A 23,869-nucleotide genomic window follows, 5' to 3' on the forward strand; every position below is an offset into this window, starting at 1 on the left:
GCCTCCCACACCCTCCTCACCACCGATTTGGATCACTTGTTGTTCCCTTGTCCCTGGGTTTGTTAACACCACTACCTTTCCCCTCACCTCCCCCTCTCCCATGTCCCCCCAGAACTGTCAGTCCCATTGTTTTCTCCTCCAAATTGTTCATCCAGCCTATCTTATTTAGACAGCCCTGTGGAGATAATAACGTGCACAAAAACAAGACAGAGCAAAACCAAGCAACAATATACAACAAAACACAAGAAAGAAAGCTTGTAGTTAGTTCAAGGACTGTTTGTTGGCCTTTAGGAGTGTTTTCCAGTCCAGTCTGTTGGGGCACCACGCCCTGGCCCCAAAGTCCACCTTCAGCACATTCCCTAGGGATCTCACCACCCTGTTCCCTTGCTGTCCTGTTGCACCCCCTTCGTGCTTTGCCTCGGTGTGGCGGGGTCAGATCGGGCGCAGTTCCCACACTGCGTCTGCGGTGCTGTCCCCTGCAGGGCCGTGGGTCAGGGAGGGCGTCGTGTTTCACAGTGGGGCCGGCCATGTGCGATCTTGATTTCTTCCATCCATTTCCGTGACCTCTCCACTGCCTTCCAGTGTCTTTGCTCCATCCCCTTCCTACGTGCCCTTCCTCACTTCTTTTCCTTTTTACCTCTGTTTCACAAGGCTTCCTTTCTTAAAGGTTCCTCTTTCATCTTTCCTCCTTGTCCCTGCACTTACAAATACATCTTAGGCTCTCTGTCATCCCTTCCTACTCCCATCTCCCCATCATAGAACATTTTCTCTAACTAGAGAAAAGTTCTCTAATTCTCTAATCATTTCCCTCTCTCTCTCTCTCTCCCTTCGCCCCTGCCCACCTCCTCCCAGAGCACCCCTCTTCCCTTCCGCATCTAATGGTGTCTGTTTCCAACCCCGTAGGAGATACAGCAGCGGCATGGCCTGGCCAACTCCATCTCTTCCTACCTAATTAAACCTGTCCAGAGGATCACCAAGTACCAACTGCTCCTGAAGGTACCACCCCCCTTCTTCTATCACCATCATACGACACGCCTCCCCAGAGCAAGGGAATCCCGGTTTTACCTCTAGGGGTGGGCAGTCTAACCCCTATGAATCTATTTTCCACCTAGAGCAAACTTCAACAGTGAGTCCAGTCCAGAATACCAGTCTCAGATCATCGGGTTTAGCTCACAAAATCCCAGATACTTACTTTGGGGAGGAAAGAGGAGGAAATATAAGCAGAAAATCTGTTGTGACTAGTTTTATACCAACCCACCACTGTACAACCTTTAGGGCAGCGGTTCTCAACCTGTGGTCGCAGCCCCTTTGGAGGTCACATGACCTTTTCACAGGGGTCCCCCGATTCATAACAGTAGCAAAATGACAATTATGAAGTAGCAACAAAAATAGTTTTATGGTTGGGGAGGGGTCACCACAGAATGAGGAGCCATAGTAAAGGGTCATGGCCTTAGGAAGGTTGAGAACCACTGCTTTAGGGGGTGCCTCCAAACTGGCACTTGGAGGTCTTTTCTGCTGCTCCCTCTTAGGCAGATTCCTCCTAGAAGCTGTGCTTCGATGGAACCAGACATCAGGGGCATAGGGTCTTCACTTGCGGGTGTTCACAGGCAGTGGAGGTCAGCCAGGGTGGCCGCTCCCGTCGCCTGAACCCCTGTGTCTGCCATGAGGACAGGGTTTTGCAGGGGGCATATTAAAACACACTGGCACTCCTCCGTGTGGCAGATCATTTGTTAGGGGCTCCTTTGCATAGGCTCGCACACTTCTTTGGCTTACCACCCCCTTTACAGAAAAAAAGCTCAGCACTCCCTGGCAATTAAAACCTTTTTCCTACTATAGCTCATCATCTGGAATAAAGTGTAGGTGTCTGCCTTTACAGATTCCCCCTGGATCAATCAATTGTGCGCACGCGCACACACACACACACACACACACACACACCAGGCAAAATGGTATCACCCACTTTGAGAAATATTGTTTTAGAGCCAACCAAAAGATTTGAACCTGTTCCCAAGACTGAAATAATCAAATTATGGGAAACACTACTAATTTGAGTTGATTTTTCTCAACTACAGACATACTGATAGTATGAAAATGACAACTCCGGCTAGACCGGCGCATGTACACTGGCCCAGATAAGAGCTCTGGACCCATGGAATCCAGGACAGATTAACCGCTCAGGAACAGTAATGGGATTGGCGATACCAGGAGAGTGAAGGGAAGGTGCAGGGAGAAAGGGCGAACCGATCGCAATGATTGATTGACGTTTAACCACCACCACCATCCCTCAGGGTGACGAACAACAGAAACATGGGTGAAGGGAGACAGCGGGTGATGTAAGATATGAAAAGAATAATAATTTATAATTTATCAAGGGTTCATGAAGATGGGAGGGTGGGGCAGGGAGAAGGAAAAAGAGCTGATACCAAGGGCTCAGTAGAAAGAAAATGTTTTGGAAATGATGATGGCAACATATGTACAAATGTGCTTGACACAATGGATTGTTATAAGGGCTGTAAGAGCTCCCAATAAAATGATTTATTAATTTTTTTTTAAATGACAAGTTGAGATTCTAGGCACCTATAGAGCCCCTCACTTTGAATATTTTGCTAACTACTCCTCAAAGGCATTGGATTCAGGCTGATGTTTTAAACAGGGTAGTTCTAGAGAAATCTGATTCATTTCAGCCCCTCTCACGAGATTCCATAGAACAGCCGGCACATTCTGTTAGATCTCTTGGGGGAGAGTTATACCTCAGTCCTTGGATCCGCGCGAGAAAGAATTCACGCCCGAAACCTGGTTTGTGATCCAAGTGAGTTTTATGAGAGTTAGAAGAAGTTTCAGGCTTACACAGGCACCCACAGGGCCCCTCACCCCGTGCAGCCTCCCTGGAAACTGACCAGAAGTCAGGCGGTCAGCTCCGGCCTCCTGCCTTTTTCAATTGTTCCGCAGGAGGCGTGGTGGACAACCCTGGTCGACCCCATTGGCTGAATTGAATTTACCTGGCCTAGGTGGGCCAATCCAGGTGCAGTGCCCACCCAGGTGTACCTCCCCTTCCTGGCCGGAAGCCTGAACCTCTGAGCATGTACAGTGTACCACTCCTTCATGGGCCTGTAACCCTGACCTCTGAGCATGGGTAATGGACGCCCCAGTCCCTAAGCTAAACGACCTAACAATTCTAGTTTGACTAGACCTGAAAGCCAGCCTAGTTTCCAGTCTCGGGCTCCAGGCACAGTGGAGTGTGCCTGCCATCCCCAGCCCATGACATCGCCCGACTTAGCACTGGTCCCGAGGTCAGGTGAGTGGGGTGGCAGGAAGGGAGAGCTTTGCAGAGCCTGTGCCAGTACACCTCTTCCCTCCTGTGTCAGTGGAAGACAAACACCAGTTTCCCTTCTGCACGCTCCCTGTGTAGTTTCTCCTTCCTCTTCCCACGAAGAGCCTGCAGGCGTCCACATTCAGGCCTTGAAATCAATCACCTGCGTGGAAATGGCCGGGAAAATTACAACTTGGCATGACACCCTTGGCCTTTATGGAGGACCAGAGTGAGACGGTACACTGTGCAGAACAGCTCGGCAATTTGGCCAGCGCCGTTTTTGAAGACCTCCTTATCTTTCAGTTTCTTATCTAAAGGCTAAGAGTCCCCGGTGATGCCAAGTGCTGCCAATCACAGGGATGGCAGTTGGAGTCTGCCCAGAAAAAGGCCGGGCGACCCCCTATTGGAGAACCAGCCACTGAAAACCGTGGAGCACAGCTCGACTGTGACACACGCAGGCTTGTCAGAGTCAGTTTCGCAACACTGGTTTTTAAGTAGACTCACAGATACTTGCATACAAGCTCAGAATAGGGGCTGGGGGCGTCCCTCTGACAGTGCTGTCTGCTTCTGCCTGTGAAGCGGGAGACCCTCTGGCTGTCAAAAGAATAGCCTGGAGCTTTGCAGGGTGACACCTGGTTCCTGCTAGCCAAGTTCTGTTTCTCTCTGAAAGCTGGCTCCTTTTAAGTTACTCTTCTTGTGCTAAATTTTTTTTTAAATCAACTTTTCTGTGCTTTAAATGTAAACCTCTCAGAGCTTTTTCAGGAACTGGTAGGGTTATAAATTTAAGAAAGGGAAGGCTCTTCTAGTCACATTGCCACTGTTCTGAGAGAGACCTGCGTTTCCTCCCTGCTGGTCAATCCCAGGAGGCTGAGGTGCCCCCGGGTTGATTAGGCAACATGGTAATGGGAGGGAGACAAGAATGGAAAACACTCCTCTGTGTCTCGCTCCAGGCAGGTAGATAAGTCGGCCCTGCTCTGAGGGAACCAGCCCCTAACACATCATCACGGGTCCAGTAGGCGCAATTGTACAGCGATAATTGGTAGAGATGATAGTAAAGTCATAGAGAGCGTGAGCGATAGAAGAGAGATTGAAATAATGGAGTCAGACACAGTTCATGGTAGCATGCTCACCTCAGCCTCACCTGGTGGGCCACGTGGACAGAGAGATTGATTGCTGACCAAGGCTTTTATATTCTCTGGGGATGTGCAAGCCCCCTAATTACAGGTAAAGGCTTACGTCACAGGAAGTAAACAGTAACAGGAGGGGGGTGACCTAGAGGTATCCACCCAATAGGAAGGGGAGGTATTGGGGGTACACATGTGACAAGGTGGGCGGATCCAAGATTCAGGGAGGCAGCTTAATTTTGGATATCACTGAGCGGGTTTGACCTGTTCTCTGTCTCACTATAGAAACCACTATCAGTAGAGTGAAAACCCCACCTGCAGGAACCAGACCAATGGCTGCAAGCCTTTAGGGAGAACTGGCCGTTGTCCTTCACAGCAGGGAGTGGGCCCTCTTGTGGTGGGCCCAGACAGTTGTCTGGCCACTGACTGCCTTCAGGGAGGATGGCTCTAAGCATCTGAACTCCCACCATATGCTGGCAGAGAGCCGCTAAGGTTTGGCATGTCTATGGGGGAGGCAAAGCTGGGGAAACGTCTCTTATAATCCCACACTCTGCTCTGCACCCTGGCACTGGACATTAGGAAGTGATAACTGAACATTGAAATCATAAGTCAGAAGGAATTTAATTGTAGAGTTGTTGTAAAATTAAGCGGGGAAGACCGAAGATCATGTTGGCAGGTTTTCAATGGGCCGGTGGCAGCATGCCTCCTGAGCCAAAGAAAAATGGTTTGCTGAGCTCTTGCTAGCAATAAATAATATGGGATTTCCTGTCTCATTAAAGCCAGTTTTATTCCAAATAAATTGATACTCTAGGCGTCTTGGGAAAGTTGTTACTCTGTGTCCGATGGAGTGCTCAATAGTCTCCTGTAAATCAGCCGCAGCTGACCTTGGGGAGCCTCAATTACATGCGGTGCTTCTCCTGCCGGTAAACAGTATCAAGGATCGGAGGAGAATTTATCGGCTCGCTGGTAGATCAGTGGGTTTGCAGACTCTGCTTTAATGGATTAAACTAATTGGTGTTTTCTGTGGCCAGCCGAAGAAGCATATTTCTTGTTCCTCTGTTTCTGCCTCAGTAGTTCCTTTAATGATGTATGAGAACAAACTGGGGAGGAGGGAGTTAGGAAAAGGGCCAGGGTCATCAAAAGTCAATGCAACGTGAACAAGGATGGCTTAGCAGGGACAGGAGCAAGAAGCCTTCTCCCCCCCAACATGGCGCTGGGGAGCCCCCCTCTTCCCTGGACTTTCACAAAGACCTGGAGTTTCAAATCAAACTCACAGAAATCAGATACCTTATCAGACATCAATTGACCAGTAAATTTCCAAGCTACAACTAGTCCGGAAGCAGAGGTGCACACTGCACATCTCTTATTTTGAAGTAAAAAACAAAACGGGGCAAAGACACCGGCAGGCCAGATAAATGTTTTTGGTGGGCCGCGGGCCATAGTTTGAGGACGCCTGTCCTAGACAACTGGTGCAGCTCCAGGTCCTGCCTGGGGACCCCGGTTAACATGCAGTGCCTTGACACAATGCGTAGGCTTGCACAGTGAGTAGGCATTGAGTTGGCATTGACTTGATAGCAGTGGGTGGGTGACAGGCACATGTGGTCATATCACCCTGAAGGCCTCCATTTTGACCACAATACATGGGCCACTTTTTACTCAGGTAGTTGTGAAACTTTCTGGAGAGCCATGATCCTAAAGCCACAGGTTCCAGTTTTATTTACCAATAAGAAGCCCTAGAGGGGCCAGATAGACCCTGCTCGTAAAAGCATTCCACAGATAAGGGCTCTTTTGCTATGAAGTAACAGTAGTTTATTTGCCAGGACGTTGGCCACTAGCATGTTTAACAGGACGTGATCTGACCAGATTTTCTTTTTTTTCCTGGATGTATACTCTTACCCACCTACCCTTATCCTCGGGGCCCTGCGGGGATAGAATATGGCTGGCAGATATTTCGCTATATCCTTCCCAGGGTCAATGTGATGGAAAGTTCACCATACTCTGATTCAGGGCCAAAATATTCCAAAAAGCCTTTATGATTCTGAAGACAGTTGGAAGCCTTTTCCTCTATCAACCAGCTAGTATGTTTTTTATGGAGACGGTGGTGATTTAGACTCATGAGGCAGTAAAAGGGAGAGGGTGTGCTCCCGGTGCCATGGAGACAGTGGAGATGGGAGCAGAGTGCTGAACTTGAACTCAGGATTCCAGCCCCTGTAATGAGTTCTCTGTGACCTGGGAAAATGAGCGCACCCCTCATAATGTTTCCTCATCTGCCAACAAATGGGTTGGTCTAGAATCCCACCCAGCGGCCCCAGGTTAGGAACGCCTGACCCGAGTGATCTAGATATCTTTTATAACTCTGAAATGTTAATAGACCTAAAATGTCTCCAACCTCAGGCTGCTTCCAATATGGTGACAGCCTTCCAGCAGGAAGGGTGTGTAAGAGGGAAGGGGATTAACAGTAGAGGTCCAGGGCCGTGTGGGTGCCATGCGTTCTGTAGCATCCCTTCCTCTTTCCTTTATGATTTCACAATTCCGTACCTCGTTCAAGGAGCCCTGGGGCATGCTAGGTTATGGACGGGGCTGCTAACTACAAGGTCAGCAGTGTGAAGCCCCCACTCGCTCCTCTGCAGAAAGATGAGGCTCCTGTAAAGATTACAGCCTCGGAAACCCAGAGAGGCCATTGTACTCTGTCTGTCCTGTGGGGTTGCCGTGAGAAGGAATGGACTTGATGCCTGTGGTGTTTGGGTTTTGGTACCTCTTTTAGATTGGGGGGAAGGGAGGGACTGTGTAATGCCCCGGTGCTGGCTGGGTGCCAGCCATTTTGGAGTTGGGTTGAATTGAGTTGGGCTGGACCAGGGCTTTGAACCAATTCATTTGGGTCTGACTGTGTCATGAGAATTTGCATTTCCACCTAAGCTGTACCAAATCAGTCTGCAGTTTTCCCAAGACCCTCAGGTGATTCTTATAGTTCACCAGGTAATTCTCCTCTATAGAAAAATCTCCTAGAGACCTCATTAACCTGTAGCTTCTGGTTCATTATATCTAGGATAGAAATGCAAATCCTCTGCAGAGGTAGAATCAGAAAGAAAGGGTTCAAAGCCCTGGCTTAGACTACAGTGAGCAGCGGATGCTCAGTCTAGGAAGAATAGAGTGTGTGTTAGTCTGGGTAGACTAGAGAAACACATTCATAGACACTCGTGTGTATAAGAAAGAGCTTTATATACAAGAGCAAGTATATATTAAGAAACCATCGCAGCCCAGTCCAGATCAAGTCCATAAGTCCGATATTAGCACATATGTCCGATGCCAATCTATAAATTCCTCTTCAGACTCACACAATACATGCAATGATGACAAATGCAGGAAGTCCACAAGCCAGTGGTTGGAAAGTCTTGTGGATCCAGTGGCGGTGGAAGCAACTCAGCGCTGGCAGGGGTCTGTCTCCACGTGGCTCCTTCAGCTCCAGGGCTGTAGGGGAGCTCCATGTGTCTTCTCAACAGGAATGTCTTGCAGGGAGTATCTGTGTGTCCCGCCTCCAGCAAGCTATTTATCTGCTTAGCACTGCTAAAGGAGGTCATTAAGCTGCAACCTGATTGACAGGCTAAACTCCACCTCTTCACTCTTAAGTCTCAAATTGGCAACAGATTAGGTAACGACCACAGAGTGGTTGGAGTTTTGAGAAGCATGCCCCACCCTGCCTTCCTTTTAGCTTATGGGGAACCATGACAGAGGCTGAAGCCAGTGTGCCATCGCCTTGTAAGGATTAGATGGTGGGCTGATGGGGAATCTTGGAGGGAATTGTTCTAATGGTGCCTGGCCTTTTTTGCAGGAGCTGTTAACTTGCTGTGAAGAAGGGAAAGGGGAGCTCAAGGACGGCCTGGAGGTGATGCTCAGTGTCCCAAAGAAAGCCAACGACGCCATGCATGTCAGCATGCTGGAAGGTAGCTGTTCTCTGAGGCCTGGTTGCGGCTTTCTGGGCATTCCCAAGACCAGGGAGTGCCAGGGGAGGGAGTGACATGCAGTCAGGCAAGGCACCAGGCTGGAAGAGAAGAAATCACAGGGACCAGCTGGGTAACGCCTTGCCTCCACATAGGGCCATGCCTAAGCTATTTAAGCTACGTGAATACCTGGCTGCCTATGACCCGTTACATTACTCAAAATGTACTAGAGCCACGGCAGTCTTGTGTTTTGCATTTGCACTGCCTCCATCCTCAGAAAAAGTAGAAACTCTACTCACGCACGCAGTCACACACTGATACATTCATTACCCAGGAGGTTAGGCAAGTCCAACTAGATGCACTTGACGGAACCTCCCTGAGTCCGTCTTGGAACACAGAAGTCTTGGAGAGTCAGGCTCTTGTACAGGGTCTGCACACCACAAAACAGATGGCCAGACCAGCCATCTCAGGGTGGACCTTGTTGGCTGAGTTAACACTCAGCATTCCAGTCTGAGATGGCAGAGAGGGGCTCAAGGAAATCAGTATTCTCTGTTAGACTCTGTGGGCTGCTTTCCCCTTCTCGTCTTTCCACCCTCGAATTCCCCCTCCATCCGGGAGACTTGGTCTGGGCTCAGCCCTTCTTTGATTACCCTGAGCACCGAATTGAAATTGAACTCACTGCCATCGAGTTAGTTCTGACTCATAGCCACCGTATTGGACAGGGTAGAACTGCCTCTGTGAGCTACTGAGACGGGTCACTTTTTAGGGGAGTAGAAAGCCCGTCTTTCTCCTCAGGAGCAGCTAGTGGTTTTGACCTTGCAGTTCACAACCCATCATGTAACCACAATGCCCCCAGAGCTCCTAACCCGTAGCACAGGGATCCTTCGTTCTTAGAGCACACGATCCCCTGGGCATCTTCTCCAGATTGGGCACTAGTTATCTGAGCACATTTCCATGGCTACAACTTCTCCACGTGTTCTGTTGGCGCCTGCTCCTCCCCACCATCCACCTCCCCACAGACACCACCACCACCATGTCCTCCAACCCGTCCCTGGCATGCGTTCTGAATCTACCTACTCCAGGTGGTGGACCAGCTGTGGACCAGCTGCTCCCGCCACGTAAACGCTTGTCAGAGGTGCAAGTTCATAGACAACCTATGACCGTCTCCTGGGGATGGGCTAAGGAGTCTTCTGCGTTCCAAGCTCTCCTCCTAATCCTTACCCTCGCTGGTCTGAGCACCTCTGTTCAGGATGTCCAGTGTCCTCTGGAAGCGCTGAAGGTTCAGGGCCACTTGAAGGAAAGAGCCGCGGGAAGGAGAGACAGGAAAATAACTGTAAGCAACAGCAGATGAAGTGACGCCAAGGGCGACCCCCGCAGGCAGCATTTGCCCTCCTCCTCAGAGCTAGGAGTTGGGAACAGTGGGCAGCTGTCAAAGAACGGAGTGGGGGGTCAGGGGCAGTGAGACAGAGCGCCTGTGCCGGAGACTCCCCTGCTGTGGCGTCTGCCCACTTGGGAGCCCTTGTGCAGGGGTGGGTGGTTGAGTCCCAGTTCCGCTGGTGGGGGAGCCTGGTTGGGGCAGCAGAGAGCAAGCAGCGCTCTAGGTGCCTGTCAGGTCCTTCCCGAGAGGACGGCGCCCCCAGAGAAAGAAACAACACGGGCGGTGGGAATGGTGTTTTTCAGGGTTCGACGAGAACCTGGATGTGCAGGGGGAGCTGATCCTCCAAGATGCCTTTCAAGTGTGGGACCCCAAGTCGCTGATCCGGAAGGGGCGGGAGCGGCACTTGTTCCTCTTTGAGATCGCCTTGGTTTTTAGCAAGGAGATCAAAGACTCTGCAGGACACACAAAATATGTTTACAAGAACAAGCTGCTGGTAGGTGGGCCCGGTCGGGTAAGGCCAGACCCCCCTGCAGTTGTACAGCCCTTGAGCAGGAAGGGGTCTGGGAACCTTCCTCTCACGTCTTGCCCCCCCTTCGCGTGACCCACTCACCCCCACCCCTACCCCCATCCCCACCCCAGGACGAAAGAGCGCCTCTCCTACAGGGAGAGCTCCCACCTCACCTGCCTCGTCCCCACAGCTCTCTCTGTCTGCTGTGGGCACCTCCTCTTCCTATGCCTTCCCTGGTACCTGCTGCTCAGGCACCTGCCTGCCGGTCCTTCCATCCCGGGGAGATGAACAGAAAGTCCAGTCTGTTTAAGTTTGATTGACAGAAGCCCCTCCCTTGGCCCTCTCCTCTCTGTTGCCTTTCCCTTCCCAGCCCAGCCCTCCCCTCAGTTTCCCCACTGCCTTCCCCTTCCCCGCCTCTCACAGGCATTTCCTGTCTACAGACCTCAGAGCTGGGTGTGACGGAGCACGTAGAGGGCGACCCCTGCAAGTTCGCCTTGTGGTCTGGGCGTACCCCATCCTCAGACAATAAAACAGTGCTGAAAGTAAGTACCCCTCTCTGCCAGGCACCAGGCCAGGGTAGGGGATGCTGGAAGAGAGCGGGTGGAGGGATGGGAGACCAGGGACTCCACTGGGCCTCTCTTGGGAATGGCAGCACCATATGGGTATTCCGAAGAGTATTCTGTCACAAGGTCGACCCATAGCTCAAAGCCAAAAGGTCTCTTTGGGTCAAGAGAGTCATGTGACTATGGAGGGCAGAGGGCAGGGAGTGGTCCCTGAGGCTCCTTCGGCAGGTCTGCTTCAGCTCTGTTATTCCATATACCCACCTCAAGTGGCCAGATGAGCAATTGACCCTTTGAGAAAAGTCACCTCTCTTCGACATTGTCACTCAAACCAAACTCAACTGCCACCGAATTGATTCTAACTCGTTGCAACCCTATAGCATCGCTGCTGATGGGTTTCTGAGACTGTAACTCTTTGTGGGCGTAGAAAGTCTCATCTTTCTCCTGCAGGTGGTTTCCAACTGCGGACCTTGTCGTTAGCTGCCTGATTCATAACCCTCTATACCACCAGGGCAGCACCCCACCACCACCACCACCACCACCAGCACACTATGACCACCCCAAAACATCTTCTATGCACAAGTCATTCTGCTCAGCTAAGGGGGATTGATGTGTGTAAGATACGGGCCTTGTCCTCTGGAAACCCGCATTCTAAAAGCTCCAGTAAAACATGGTCACACGGGAACTGCTGATTGAGAGGAGTGACAAGGAGGGTCTGTTGCCTCAGGACGGACCGTAGGAGTCTTGCTACCTGCCAGAGTATAGGTGGGCCTTAAATGAGTGCCTGTGGCCTTGTTAGTCTGGCTGAGCATATGGACCGCCCACCGATCATTTGTTTCTCAGGGACTCACCTGTCACCAGGGAAAAGACCATACAGCCCTGACAGAAGTTTCCCAGAGACAAACTCCAGTACTCTCAAACTCCTAAGGTTTGGCAGGCGCGAACCCCAAGAACTGACTTCCCGTCAGTACAAGCCTGCATTTAACCTGATGAAGGCCCATGCCATTGGTGAATAGCCATTGCTTTTAAATATCCCCTGGCTGCCCTCCCTCACCCCCATCACCCCTCCAAAACTGAAAACCAAAATCACTGCCATCAAGTCCGTTCCGACTCCTAGTGACCCTATAGGACAGGGCAGAACTGCCCTGGTGAGTTTCCCAGACTGTACCTGTTAACAGGTGTAGAAGACCTCCCAATACCTAGCAGCTAAAGGGTTCACTCCTGACATGGCAGGAGCCTCCAGAGAATGCTCCAGCCCCAGAGAAGGTACCAGGACCAGTCAGTGTCCTGGTGGTCACCAGGTTCCCTGGAAAAATCTCCCTTTCCAAGTCTACATTGAGTCTTGAGGCCATAGCCCTGGTCAATGAGTTGGAGAAGCAGGTCACTGGAAGAGTTGCAAGTATGAAACTGAACTCCCCAAATACCAGGATCTTGGAAAACACTGGAGCACGCTTGTGAGAGGACGATCGAAACGCTTGGGCAGGGTGCAGGGGAGGTGAGTCCTCATTCTTTTTTCCTGTGGCACTCCAGGCCTCCAACATCGAAACCAAGCAGGAGTGGATCAAGAATATCCGAGAGGTGATTCAAGAAAGGATCATTCACTTGAAAGGAGCTTTAAAGGAGCCAATCCAGCTCCCCAAAACACCAGCCAAACAGAGGAACAACAGTAAGAGGTAACCAGCGTCTCTCCCTCCCAACTGCCTCACCTGCTTTTGGGAGTGGGAGTGGGAGTGGGGTAAATCATTGCTTTCATAGGGGTGGTAGCACTCCGCAGAGGGCACCCCCTTCCTTGAATGACCCCCCCCGAAATTCTCCCTGGATTATCTGATCTTCCAGCATCTTGCCAGTTGCTGCCAATTAAGGTCAGCAGTGTCACTGAGCTCTCTGCTAGATGACCTTGATGAACGGCCTGCTCACCAAAACCACACTCACTGCCGACTCGTGGCAATCCTCTCATCCACAGAGCTGAACTGCTGCTCTGGATTTCCAAAGCTGTAGACCCTTTGTGAGTGTAGAAAGCCCCATCTTTCTCCCACAGAGCAACTGGTAGTTTCAAACTGCTGACCTTGTGGATCGCAGCCCAACCTGTAACCACGATGCCATCAGAGCTCCAGACACTGCTGGATACGGCAGAAGGACCCTCTGAGGGTCATGTCTCCCACACGGGATAAAGAGGAGAGCTGGTATCACGCACAGAGACAGGGAATACCTGAAGGGTTCCGAGTAAGGAGACCACAGGGGAGCAGGGAAAGACTTTGAAAGGAGATGAGCTCTGGAGCTTCCTGAACCAGTTGCATGAGGTGGCATGGGGGTCGGGTGACTTAATCATTGTGAAGGTCAAATAGCGGGTCCTGTGACCTCCATGGAATCCTGCTTTTCACGCACCCAACGTTAAGCAATGTCATTGGGTAAAGAGGACTTAGTTCTATGTCTGCATGTACCTGAGCCTTCTCACCCCGTTGTCCTCTAGACCAATGGATGACCTCCTTTGGTAAGTCTCCATGGGACAGACTCCTACAAGATTCTTCTTTGGGGGATAATTTGAAAAGAAAAGAAAAAAAGCGTATAAAAACTGCATATGCGTTTGACACCCCACCCACACCCACATTCCCTCCTGAACTGGTTTCCGCTATCCTGGACCAGAAGATTCCCAAATGGGCCAACAGTGAAAATAGGGTGCTGGGCATGATGCATTTGGGTAGTAGCTGACTCCTCTCCCTCCCTGCTCATGAATGGAATGAAGGACTCAGTTGACTCTTGGAAATCAACGGAGATAAGCAAACTGGAGAGCAGTGTGGGGCCTGTGGGGTAGACACACTGGCCAGAGTGAGGTGGTAGCCAAAAGAAGGGGCTGAGCAAGGTGGAAGCCCCAAGACCCTCGTGTTAAGGGCGCCTTCCGAGTGCTGCAGGAGCCAAGCGGAACTGTATTCACGCCTCCTGCACCAGCTCAGACGTAGACCTGGTTTAGCACAGGGAACAGCCCCAAGACAATGAAGAGAGAAAGGAAGCGGTGGTGAGGACTGGAGGGGTAAGAGGGGACTCGAGTGAGGTGAGGTGTGTGGAGATGACTCTGTGAAATAGCCCCTGTCCTAGAACTGGTGAGTCTGAGCCATTCTAGAACCCAGGGGCAGTCCTGGAGCAGGGCACGCGGTTAGCATGCTCAGCTGCCAACCCAAGGGTCAGAAACACCCGATGAGGTACTTCTGAAGAACAGTCGTTGAAAACTCTGTGAGTGCAGTTGCACGCTGACATGCATGGCGTTTCCATGAATCAGAGTTGTCTCAGGGGCAACTGGTGTGGTATGGTATAACGTGGGAGGGACAGAGCCGTGTCACCCCCACCATCCTCAGCTTCTGTTACTGCCCTGTGGTCCATCTTAGCAGGCTCCATAGCAAACAACCAGGCACGCTGCTGTCTGGTTAGCTTGGATCCCTGACTATTAGAATGAGAGTGTCTGGAGGAGCGGATTGGCTTAGGAAATACTCCCACCCACCCACCCACCCACCCCCCACACAGACAACACTTCTGGATGGCCCACAGAATCAACTTCATCCATCCTGGGCCGGAATGTACCCAAATGGGCCAAAATAGTTGGAAGCTGGAAGCAGTGAGCCCAGCCCACTCTCACCATCCCCAGATGGCGAGGAGCGGGGGTCCAGCCACCCGCAACAACACAGGATGGAAAAGCCGTATCTGGGCTATGGGATGTGTCACATCATTGCTTTTTACAGCAGCCTTCTCCTCCCACGGATGTAGGGCTGATGGCATTCACACAGGTCGGCATTTCCCAAGCCCACAAGTGGCGGGGAGAAAGCAGTCAACTGAGAAGTGTCTGCTGGGAGGAGGCCTTTTTTATGACTAATCGGCTCTGTGCACGCACACAAATTGACAGCACGCATGCACCGTATACCCATGCGCACACTCATGCCCGCAGGGGCCTCACGTGTGCTAGACTGCCATCGTGTGAACCTTACTTACATAGTGGCTTCATGATTGGGGGCAGTTTGCCCTCGCACTCTCAGGCAGTAGACATGTATGTCCCCTCGGGCCATTCCTTGTCTAGAAACAGCACCAGGAGTGTCACCCCAAACCTAAACTCACTGCCCTCCAGTCGATTCTGACTCATAGCTTCCCTCTGTGGGGGTTCTGAGGCTGTCAGTCTTTACCAGAGCGGACAGCCTCATCTTTCTCCCAAGGAGTGGCTGGTGGGTTTGAACTGCCCGCCTTGTGGTTAGCAGCCCAATGTTTACCCATTGGGAGTGCGACTTTCGTGAAAGCCTTCCTAGGAAGAGCTATTTCCCGTGCTCATTTGTCTAACCCCAGCCCTCACCTCTCCCCAGCTTTTTCGGTCACAGACGACTCAGCTTCCATCACTTCCTTTTAGTGCTGGCTGCGGTTCAGTGCGGGGTTGGCGCGGGGGAGAAAGCTTGAGAGTCAGATAGACATGTGAGTGGAGCAAGCTGTGTGATTATGATCCAAAGGCCAAGGCTGGCGTCCAAAGGCCAGGGGGCTCCTGGGGACGGTCTCATCAGCCACGCAGCAGCAGCAGCAGCAGCAGCAGCGCTGACTCAGAACTGCTGGGGGACCTGAGGCTCGTCTGTCCTTGAAAGAAATGCCGGGCCTTCTGCGTTGAGAAGAAATCATGAACAATAAGCACGAGCCTATCCCACCAGGACAAAGACCATAAAAATTCCCCTTTCACACTCAGGACTTGAGACTCCAACATCCTGAACTTTCCAAAGAAAGTTTTTCTCACAGAAAATATCTTGACCCCAATCCCAGTTGGCAGAGAAATCCCCTGAATGCCCTGAACTCTGGGACTGCCGGAGATGACCCCGTCCCACTGGATAGAGAATGCCCTTCTTCCTACTGCCCGTTGCAAACCCGTCCCCGGGGACAGCAGGCCAAAGGGATTATGCAGGGAGCTCATTTTACTTTCAGTTATCAAGGTAACGATTATGTGTTTACTAACCACAAAAGGTAGCATCATCGAAAATCGCCTAGTGCTGTTCCCTCTACTGGGATCATTTCAGATAAATCCCTGCCAGAGTGCTATGGCTTTGCTCATCCAGCCCAGCTGGGATCCCTGTGTGCTCTCAACCCACAGGGGTTCCCCCCACCCCCACCCCTATTTTTCCTCTCTTCTCTCTGCAGGGATGGTGTGGAGGATGTGGACAGCCAGGGGGATGGGAGCAGCCAGCCGGACACCATCTCCATTGCCTCGAGGACCTCTCAGAACACAGTGGACAGTGACAAGGTAGGACAATGTCCCGGCCTGCCTTCCCCCCAAGACTTCTTGTTGGCTTCACCAGGCTTCACCTGGAGGGTTAGCCCGAGAGGAGTGGTTCCCACATGGTCCTAACTGAGCAGGAAGCTGTCTCTGCCAGCAAAGGGGACGAACCCAGGGAGGGAGGAGGTGTGTCGCAGCTCGGGGACCTTGTCTGAGGTGGTTCAGGTAGACAACGCTTGCTTTCAAGAGGCTGACAGAAGTGGGAAGGGCGAGGGAGCCTCCGTCTCTGCTCCTGGTCCCGTTCCCCACCTGAGCTGCTGGGTGCTCGGGAAGGAACTCGGGAGGCCGAGGGTGAGCTGGTCCTGAGTTGGTGAATGGGCTTGGCTCCTTCTTACAGTGATTTGAATGGGGATCACTTTAAAGTTAGACCAAGACTAATGATTTGAGAAATGGCCACAGCGACGGGGCATCTTAGCCCACATCACTCTCCTGGCCTCCGCTCCGAAGCCAGGAAGCTCTGTGCCTGAGCGGCAGCAGGCCCAGGAAGTAGTGTCTTGTAAGGAAGCCTAGACCCTTGCTCTCTTACGTCTTAGAGCAAATGAACAAGAGTTAAGGGTCCTGATGGAAGTGAAAGGAAGGCACTGAAGCAAAGACACCATGGATTTGCCCAAGTCGGGAGTGGAATTCAGGAGAGAAAGGTTCGATTCCCCCCCCTGCTTCTCAAGTGCTTGGTGGGAGATGATCTTTTGCTGCCGAGCAGTGATATTATTCTTGAAGGTCAGGCTTTTCAGAGACTCTTAGGCCCTAGGTTTTCTAGATCAAGTCATTTGACCTGCTCCTTCAGCTCCTGTCCCCTTGCTCCTGTGAGTATTCTAGGAGGATAGGCCTCCACTTTTCTAGCGTTTTCTGACTTAGAGAGAAAATGCGCTGTCCCTAAGCCTTCTGAGACCATGGCACTAAGCCACCTTCATCGCGTGCACTAGCATTCAAGGGCATTCGAGGTAATTCCATTTGGCATCCTGTCTTCAAGGATTGAGCCATCTTTGACTATCAGCTCATTTTTACCTTTGTAAAAAGGTACAAAGGAGATCATTTCTGTGTGTTCCTTCTCCTCTAGTCCATTGCTTAGAAGCATAGCCTCAACTGCCCGTGGGCAAGGAACAACGTGTTTCTTCTTAACCAGTCAGTGATGAGCAAAACCAAGTGTTGGCCGTGTTCAGGCATTGCCTCATCGTTTTAAGATTCAGAGGATTCATCCCTCCCAGCTGCTACCCATCTTTCCAGCAGCCCTGACATAGACGTAGACCCTTCCGATGGGTCTGGGTGCCTTAGCAGGCCCTGGGCGCTGGCCAGTCCTTGTCCTCTTGCAGGGGCAATGCAGTTAGATCAGGACGCTTCTGATCCCTAGTCATGTAGCATCTGGTCCTCACGGTCGATGCTACCATGCAGAAAATGGAGGCCCCAGAGAGGCTGAGTGACTTGTCCAAGCAGTTCTAACAGTCCGTGGCAGTGCTAGTTCCCTGTCGTGTTTTCCCCACTCGAAAACAGTTGAAGCTTTGGATTCTCAGTGCTGAAAACAGCGCAGCCGGATAGGCTTTCTGTGCATCCCCAAGCACACTAGTCACCCATTCGTCAAAAAGAAGCCCCGGTGTTCTGAGCTCTGTGTTGGATCCTGGTGAGAGATGTGGCCTCTGTGTTCCATGTGAATCCCTACCTGAAGACGTTTATGTTGACTGCCTGCCTCTTCAGCCAGGCTGTCAATGCCTGGTGAAGGCAGGGCCATGTCTGTCTGCCCCGCCACCACCTGACAGGCAGCACACAACATGCTCAGCACAGACTGGAGGAGAAGTACATTTGTCACAGGCGCCTTTGGCTCTCAGCAGTCTTTGACCCTGACCTTGGGGAACACCCGCATTCAAAGGCAGTGAAAGCCAGGGATCCCAAAGCAGCAAAACATATCCACATTGTATTTTTAAACACAGGAAGGAATTAGATGTTTGCTTGGTTCCTTAGTTCTAAGAGGAAAGCTCTAGTGGGCTGGAGAACTTGGCCTAATGGGAACCCGAAGCCCCAGCTAACAGAGAGTGTTGGGAGATGATAAAAGATGGCATGTTTCATAACCGAACTTTGGAAAATCTCTCAGCAGTAGGCACAATAAGGGGAGTGTGTTTCTGTGGCCAGGTACGGCAAATTAGAATGTTCTCGCTCTTAGAACATGAAGGACAGGTAACGAGGCAGCCATGTGTCCTCTATGACCTGCACTTCTCTTCATTGGTGGAACTATAGATTGGTATCTGTGGACTTCTAGATGTGATCGATAGTATTGACTGTGCCGGAGGGCCAGAGGATGCTGGCTTACAAGTGGTCAGGAGAACACATTATAAGGAGAAGAAAGACAGCAAATCAAACCACAGGGAGCACATCCGGGGAGGTCGCTGTAGGAATCGGGAGATCAGCATCATCTTGGCAATAGATTCCTAGAACACTGTCCCTGGTTCATTCTCTAATCCCAAGGAGATGAGGAAATATCGCCCTTGAGGGACCATGGCAGACTGGCTTTTGCAGTAGTGGGGCCCGTGACACCTTCCAGCCCCCTCAGCTGTGGTTGGTGTGGTGTGGTTTGGTATGGTGTGGTCTGGTGGAGAGGAATTTAGACTTGAAGCCTGGCACACCTGCCTGAGTTCAAATCCCAGCTCTGGCCATTGCTTTTATGTATTGTTGCATAAGTGACTACACCCTAGTGACCCCATCTGTGACCCAGAGTTAGTAATGCTCCCCTCACTGGGTCGTGTGCAGATTGAGTAAAATATGCTTCTATAAGGGTTCATTTTCTGCCATTACTAGAGAAGGAAACAAAGACTTAAAACATAATAATCAAACAATTTAGCCATCTGTGAGAATCTTTAAATGTGCTCGAGAAGAGCCCCACCTTCCAATTTCATTAGGAACGAATGAGCTAGGAGCATATTCTTCTTTTTTTTCTTTTAATCATTTTATTAGGGGCTCATACAACTCTTATCACAATCCATACACACATCAATTGTGTAAAGCGCATTTGTACATTCATTGCCCTCATCATTCTCAAAACATTTTCTCTCCACTTAAACCCCGGCATTAGGTCCTCATTTTCCCCCTCCCTTCCCGCTACCCACTCCCTCATAAGCCCTCGATAGTTTATAAATTGTTATTTTGTCATATCTTGCCCTGTCCGACGTCTCCCTTCACCCACCTTTCTGTTGTCCATCCCCCATTGAGGAGGTCACATATAGTTCCTTGTAATCGGTTCCCTCTTTCCTACCCACTCTCCCTCTACCCTCCCTGTTTCGCCACTCACACCACTGGTCCTGTAGGGCTCATCTGCCCTGGATTCCCTGTATTTTCAGTTCCTATCTGTACCAGTGTATATCCTCTGGTCTAGCCAGACTTGCAATGTCGAATTCGAGTCATGGTAGTGGGAGCGGGGAGGAAACATTTAGGAACTAGAGGAGAGTTGTATTTTTCATCGTTGTTACATTGCACCCTGACTGGCTCATCTCCTCCCCGAGACCCCTCTGCAAGGGGATTTCCCGGCTTTGGGTCTCCACTCCGCACTCCCCCCATCATTCACTATGGTAAGATGTTTTGTTCTCATGATGCCTTATACCTGATCCCTTCGACACCTTGTGGTTGCACAGGGAGCATATTCTTCTTAGTGCTCAACTACAGGGATGCAGCGTTCACCAAACCCAGCTATGATGCAAGGCTCCACCGTCTCTACATCACCCATCTAAAAGCAGAACAGTGCCACCCCCTGCACACATGCCAGCCCTTACCGTGTATGGCTTAGATATCAGTTGCATTGACTCGTGGGCTATTTTTCTATCGAATGGGTCATAATGCATCTCAATTATTCATTCACATTCATTCTCAAATTGTACCACACTGGACCAGGGGCAGCCCTAAGACAGATACTAAAGGCTTCCTCCATGCCTTTTCTTCAGACCTGCTCATTTTGGTTAGGAAACCTCGGTTTCCATCAACATGAGCCGGAGTTCAGTGTTAACTGTGGCAATAGATACTGATGGTGGCTGCACCGCGTGATCGATGCCAATGCTTTCACTAAGTTACACACGTGGACGCTGGTGCAAACGTACTGTCTGTGTTTTTATAACAATGAAAACGTGAACCTTGGCCTCTCGCCCAAAAAACACCATACCGTGTGGTGCACGGTGCTACTTGCCACACCTAGATGTCGCCATGAGTCGGCATCAACCGAACAGGCCGTTGGTCTGACTGTTAAGTACCTATATCTCAGCCTGTGACCTCACTGCTTATGCGAGCCTCACCAGACTGTGCGTGAGGTTGGCAAAAAGACTAGGGTACATCTGCATGAGATAAAAGAGGCCTGAGCGTCTTCACCCGTTCCTGAGGGTCGTATAGCTTCAGAGCCTTGCGTCTCTTGACTGCTTTCCTCTGGGTTTACTCCCATCTGTAATCATCTGTCTAACGTGGATCATCCAGAAGGGTGCTCCATGCTCCAGGGCACATCTCACTACCATTGAACACAGCTCCTTGTTCCGCCGCTTCCCAGTGTAGGCTCCTTGCCGGGGTGCTGCGCCCTGACATGTTGGCTGTCACATCTCCATGCCGTTGTTCATGGGCTGCTCTGCTGAGAATGAGTTATTAGATTTTTCCTGGTTTAAATCCACCCCAATGTTCCAGCGTGCTGTGGCTGCACATTATTTTATCCAATACCCCATGTCTCCCAGCATTATTGGATACGTGTGCCTTCTGTATCTTCTACCAAGTTCTAGCTACAAAGGTAAGATTGTACACAGAGCAATGCCTCGCTCTCCTTCCCTTTCCTCAGTTAGACTTTGGTCCTTGGAAGCCTCTTCGTCTGGCTCTTCTTGAAGCGCTCCATCCAGTCAAGGCAGCACCCCTTTTGGCTGTAGCAGAGGAGCGGGATTGCTTACTGCAGTTGTAAAAGCCTCCCTTGATGAGGAGACGATCTCTCCTCCTTGATTCTGCGTCACCAACCTCTGTATCCTGATAAATGCCACAAATAGCTTTTCCCAGAGCTGCTTTTGCTCAGCCCTCGTGGCTCTGCATCGTCAGATCCCACCTGATGGACGTCCAGTGCTATTTATTTCTCCGAAGGAAAAATGTGTGTTGCCTTCTGTTGCCCAGCAGTGTGCTCTGGCTACGCTGAGCTGAGCCTCCCACTGGGAAGAGGCTTTTGCCTGTGGAGGCCTCATTCACTGATGGGGCTTTGCCACTCTGACTTCAGAGAACTCCGGAAATGTAGAATTCGCCGCAAGTAAGGCTGAGCTGTGAGATGTCGGCAAAGAAGCCTCTTGTTTAACACGACGGGTGTCTGCCGAGTCTTTCCAGCTCATGGCACGAAGCAGGCGTCTGCTGCGTGGTGGTCCCTGTGCATGTACTTACCATTGAGGCTGGCCATGCTGGACGCCGTCAGTAAGTGCTTGTTGAATTGGACATTGCAGATACATTCCAGGAGGAAGAGTGTCCCCCCGTAAACCATCAGTAAATTTTAGACATGTCCGGGCTGGCTGGAGACGGGGGATTGACGTGAAATTGAGCTGCAGGTGTCATTCTTTCTGAAAACAAGGTTGCCAGGGAAAGAACACGGCTAAGTGTCCCAGGACGGACGTGTGATTTGAATTAGGAATATCAAACTCAAGCAACCCAAGAGATAAGAGCTGAGAGTGGCCATGTGCTGGGACTAGGGGGGAGGGGGTGGTGGTGGCCATGTGCTGGGACTAGGGGGTGGGAGGTGGCATGTACACAAAAATAGACTTGTAGAGAAGCCTGGAGATTTCAGGGTCTAGCTTGGTCACTCTTAAACTCTGGGTGGCCAGATCGGTGTACGTGCCCCCAATTGTGTTGTACTGATTGTCAAGGAAAGCCCAGTGCAGACGTGTTGAGGGTCCAACTACGGGGAAAGTCTAGAGATTCCTGTGCTGCCGCTGCCACTTTGATCTGCGGCCATATCATGTGAAGCCTGAAGCCAGGGGTGTGGCAGCTGGGCAGTAGGAGCCTTCTGGGAACAGAGCCTCCCTGGAGCCTCATCGAGCCCCTGCACATAGGAGCACAAGACAGACCACTACACGCAGAGGTGGTAGTCGGGGAGAGACGGTGAGGACTGGTGTCTGGGGCCCTTTTCATTCGTACTCATGTCGAGGACCCTGGTGAGCATGATTCTCTGCGCTGGGAGTCCAGCAGCGAAACAAACAAAGGCCCTGTCGCCACATGCCTTACATCCTTAGAACGGGGAAAGGCTGGTTTTCCTAGTGTTCTGCTAATAGCATCAGAGAACGAAGGCTATTCCGTGGATCCATTGGCATCGGGGGGTTTTCTCCTAAAGGAAAAGGGGTTAATGCTGCCATTGGAGGAGCCTGCAGCAGCGAGAGGAAAAGATCTTCCCTGTCGAGTGTCGTGTCGGCATACCTGTGCTGACACGGCTAACCAAGAGAAAAATGGAATCTTCGTGTCAAAAACCAATAGTAAAAGCAGCTCGCCCCCGTTGGGACCCGGCGGAGGCAGGTGGGCGCCTGGCCTCACCTGGAACCCAGCCCGGCCAGGCCAGGCCCAGAGCTGTGGAGTAAGATCCACAAGCTCTCTCTCTCCTTAGAGCATGAGGGCTGGCCTTTGATGAGCTGTCAGCGACCACCACATGCAGGAGTCGAGACCGGAGGGTCCTGGTGGGGAAAGGGACCTGGGCAGGATGCTGGATGTTGTCTGCTGCCGGGAAGAGAGGGGGTGAGTAGAAGAGAGGGGGTTGGAGTGAATTAGGGATGCAACCCCATTGTGGACTACTGACGGTCACTTGATCATTCTGTGCCTGAGTCTCCTCATCTGTACCATGCGGGCAGTGCGTCTTACTTCCTGGGGCTGTCTCGGGCTCGCTGAGAGCCTCTGCAGAGGAGTATGAGGAGCACAGGGGGCCGCTCTCCGGGTGGCTGCAGGGCCGAAGGCAGTGTCTCCCTGTGGACTCTGACGACTCCACAGAGAGAAAACCAAACATCTGGAAATGTGGAGGTCCAGCAGTGCCCCGATGAGTATCAAACCTATCCGTTCGTGCCAGGTGGGACTTTCACTCGACAACTTCTGAAAAACCATCAAGGTTGGCTCACATTTTATCATGGCAGCATGTTGCTTCAGCGGCAGTGTCTGGGGACCAGGCCATTAAACCCACTCTCTTAAACAGAGAAGACAGTCAGGCAGGGTCTCTAGGAGAGCAGACTCAGCACCTCTGTCCCTCTGCCTCTGTCTCTGTGGGGCAAAGGGTCCGTGCACCACGGCTTCCAAGAAAGAGGCTTTGTTCCCTTCCACTGAGTGACAACACACTTCCTAGTCCTTCCATCGATGGCTTGAAAGGGAATCTCTACCTGTACTTCCTTAACCAGGGCTTGCAGCAGGTACACCTGCCAACTGAATCTGGAATTTAGAAGCTTGGATCTCAGTGGGGTCCAACCCTGGACAGTGGAGGGGTAAGAATGACTGTGTATATCCTAGATAATGACTTTCTAATTTTTTTTCCACAAGGACTTGGTAGTTGCTATAAAGTTGTTGTTTTTTTTAAATCTACCATAGAGTTTTACACATAAACTGTGTTTTAAAAAAAATGTTTTATTATGTTTTAGTTCTCTTAATAGCCTTAGTCCTGGACTCAGTCTGACAATGACTTTTCCCACGGTAGCGGTCCTTGCTTGCTCTCACTCTTATCTGTGGTGGGCAGCTGGCGGGAGGGAGGGGAAAAAGCAGCTGTGAGCAGCCCACGCAGCAGTCCGTGGTCCTGCAGTCCGTGGTCCCGTAGTC

The 23,869-nt window shown here is 51.2% G+C and overlaps 1 protein-coding gene across 13 annotated transcripts in view; it reads left to right on the forward strand.

The window, feature by feature from the left end:
• Positions 1–23,869, forward strand: part of KALRN (kalirin RhoGEF kinase) — a 653,766-nt gene that overhangs the window by 447,461 nt on the left and 182,436 nt on the right. For all 13 annotated transcript variants that reach the window (XM_030884807.2, XM_030884808.2, XM_045287542.1 and 10 more), the window contains 6 exons: positions 904–996; positions 8,264–8,375; positions 10,053–10,243; positions 10,699–10,800; positions 12,349–12,491; positions 15,973–16,075. In XM_030884807.2, coding sequence (XP_030740667.1) covers positions 904–996; positions 8,264–8,375; positions 10,053–10,243; positions 10,699–10,800; positions 12,349–12,491; positions 15,973–16,075 — 744 coding nt within the window. The remainder of the gene's footprint in view (positions 1–903; positions 997–8,263; positions 8,376–10,052; positions 10,244–10,698; positions 10,801–12,348; positions 12,492–15,972; positions 16,076–23,869) is intronic.

The sequence above is a fragment of the Echinops telfairi genome, unplaced genomic scaffold, assembly GCF_000313985.2.
Source record: "Echinops telfairi isolate 266 unplaced genomic scaffold, ASM31398v2 ScPeMD7_17;HRSCAF=63, whole genome shotgun sequence".
Lineage (NCBI taxonomy): Eukaryota > Metazoa > Chordata > Mammalia > Afrosoricida > Tenrecidae > Echinops > Echinops telfairi.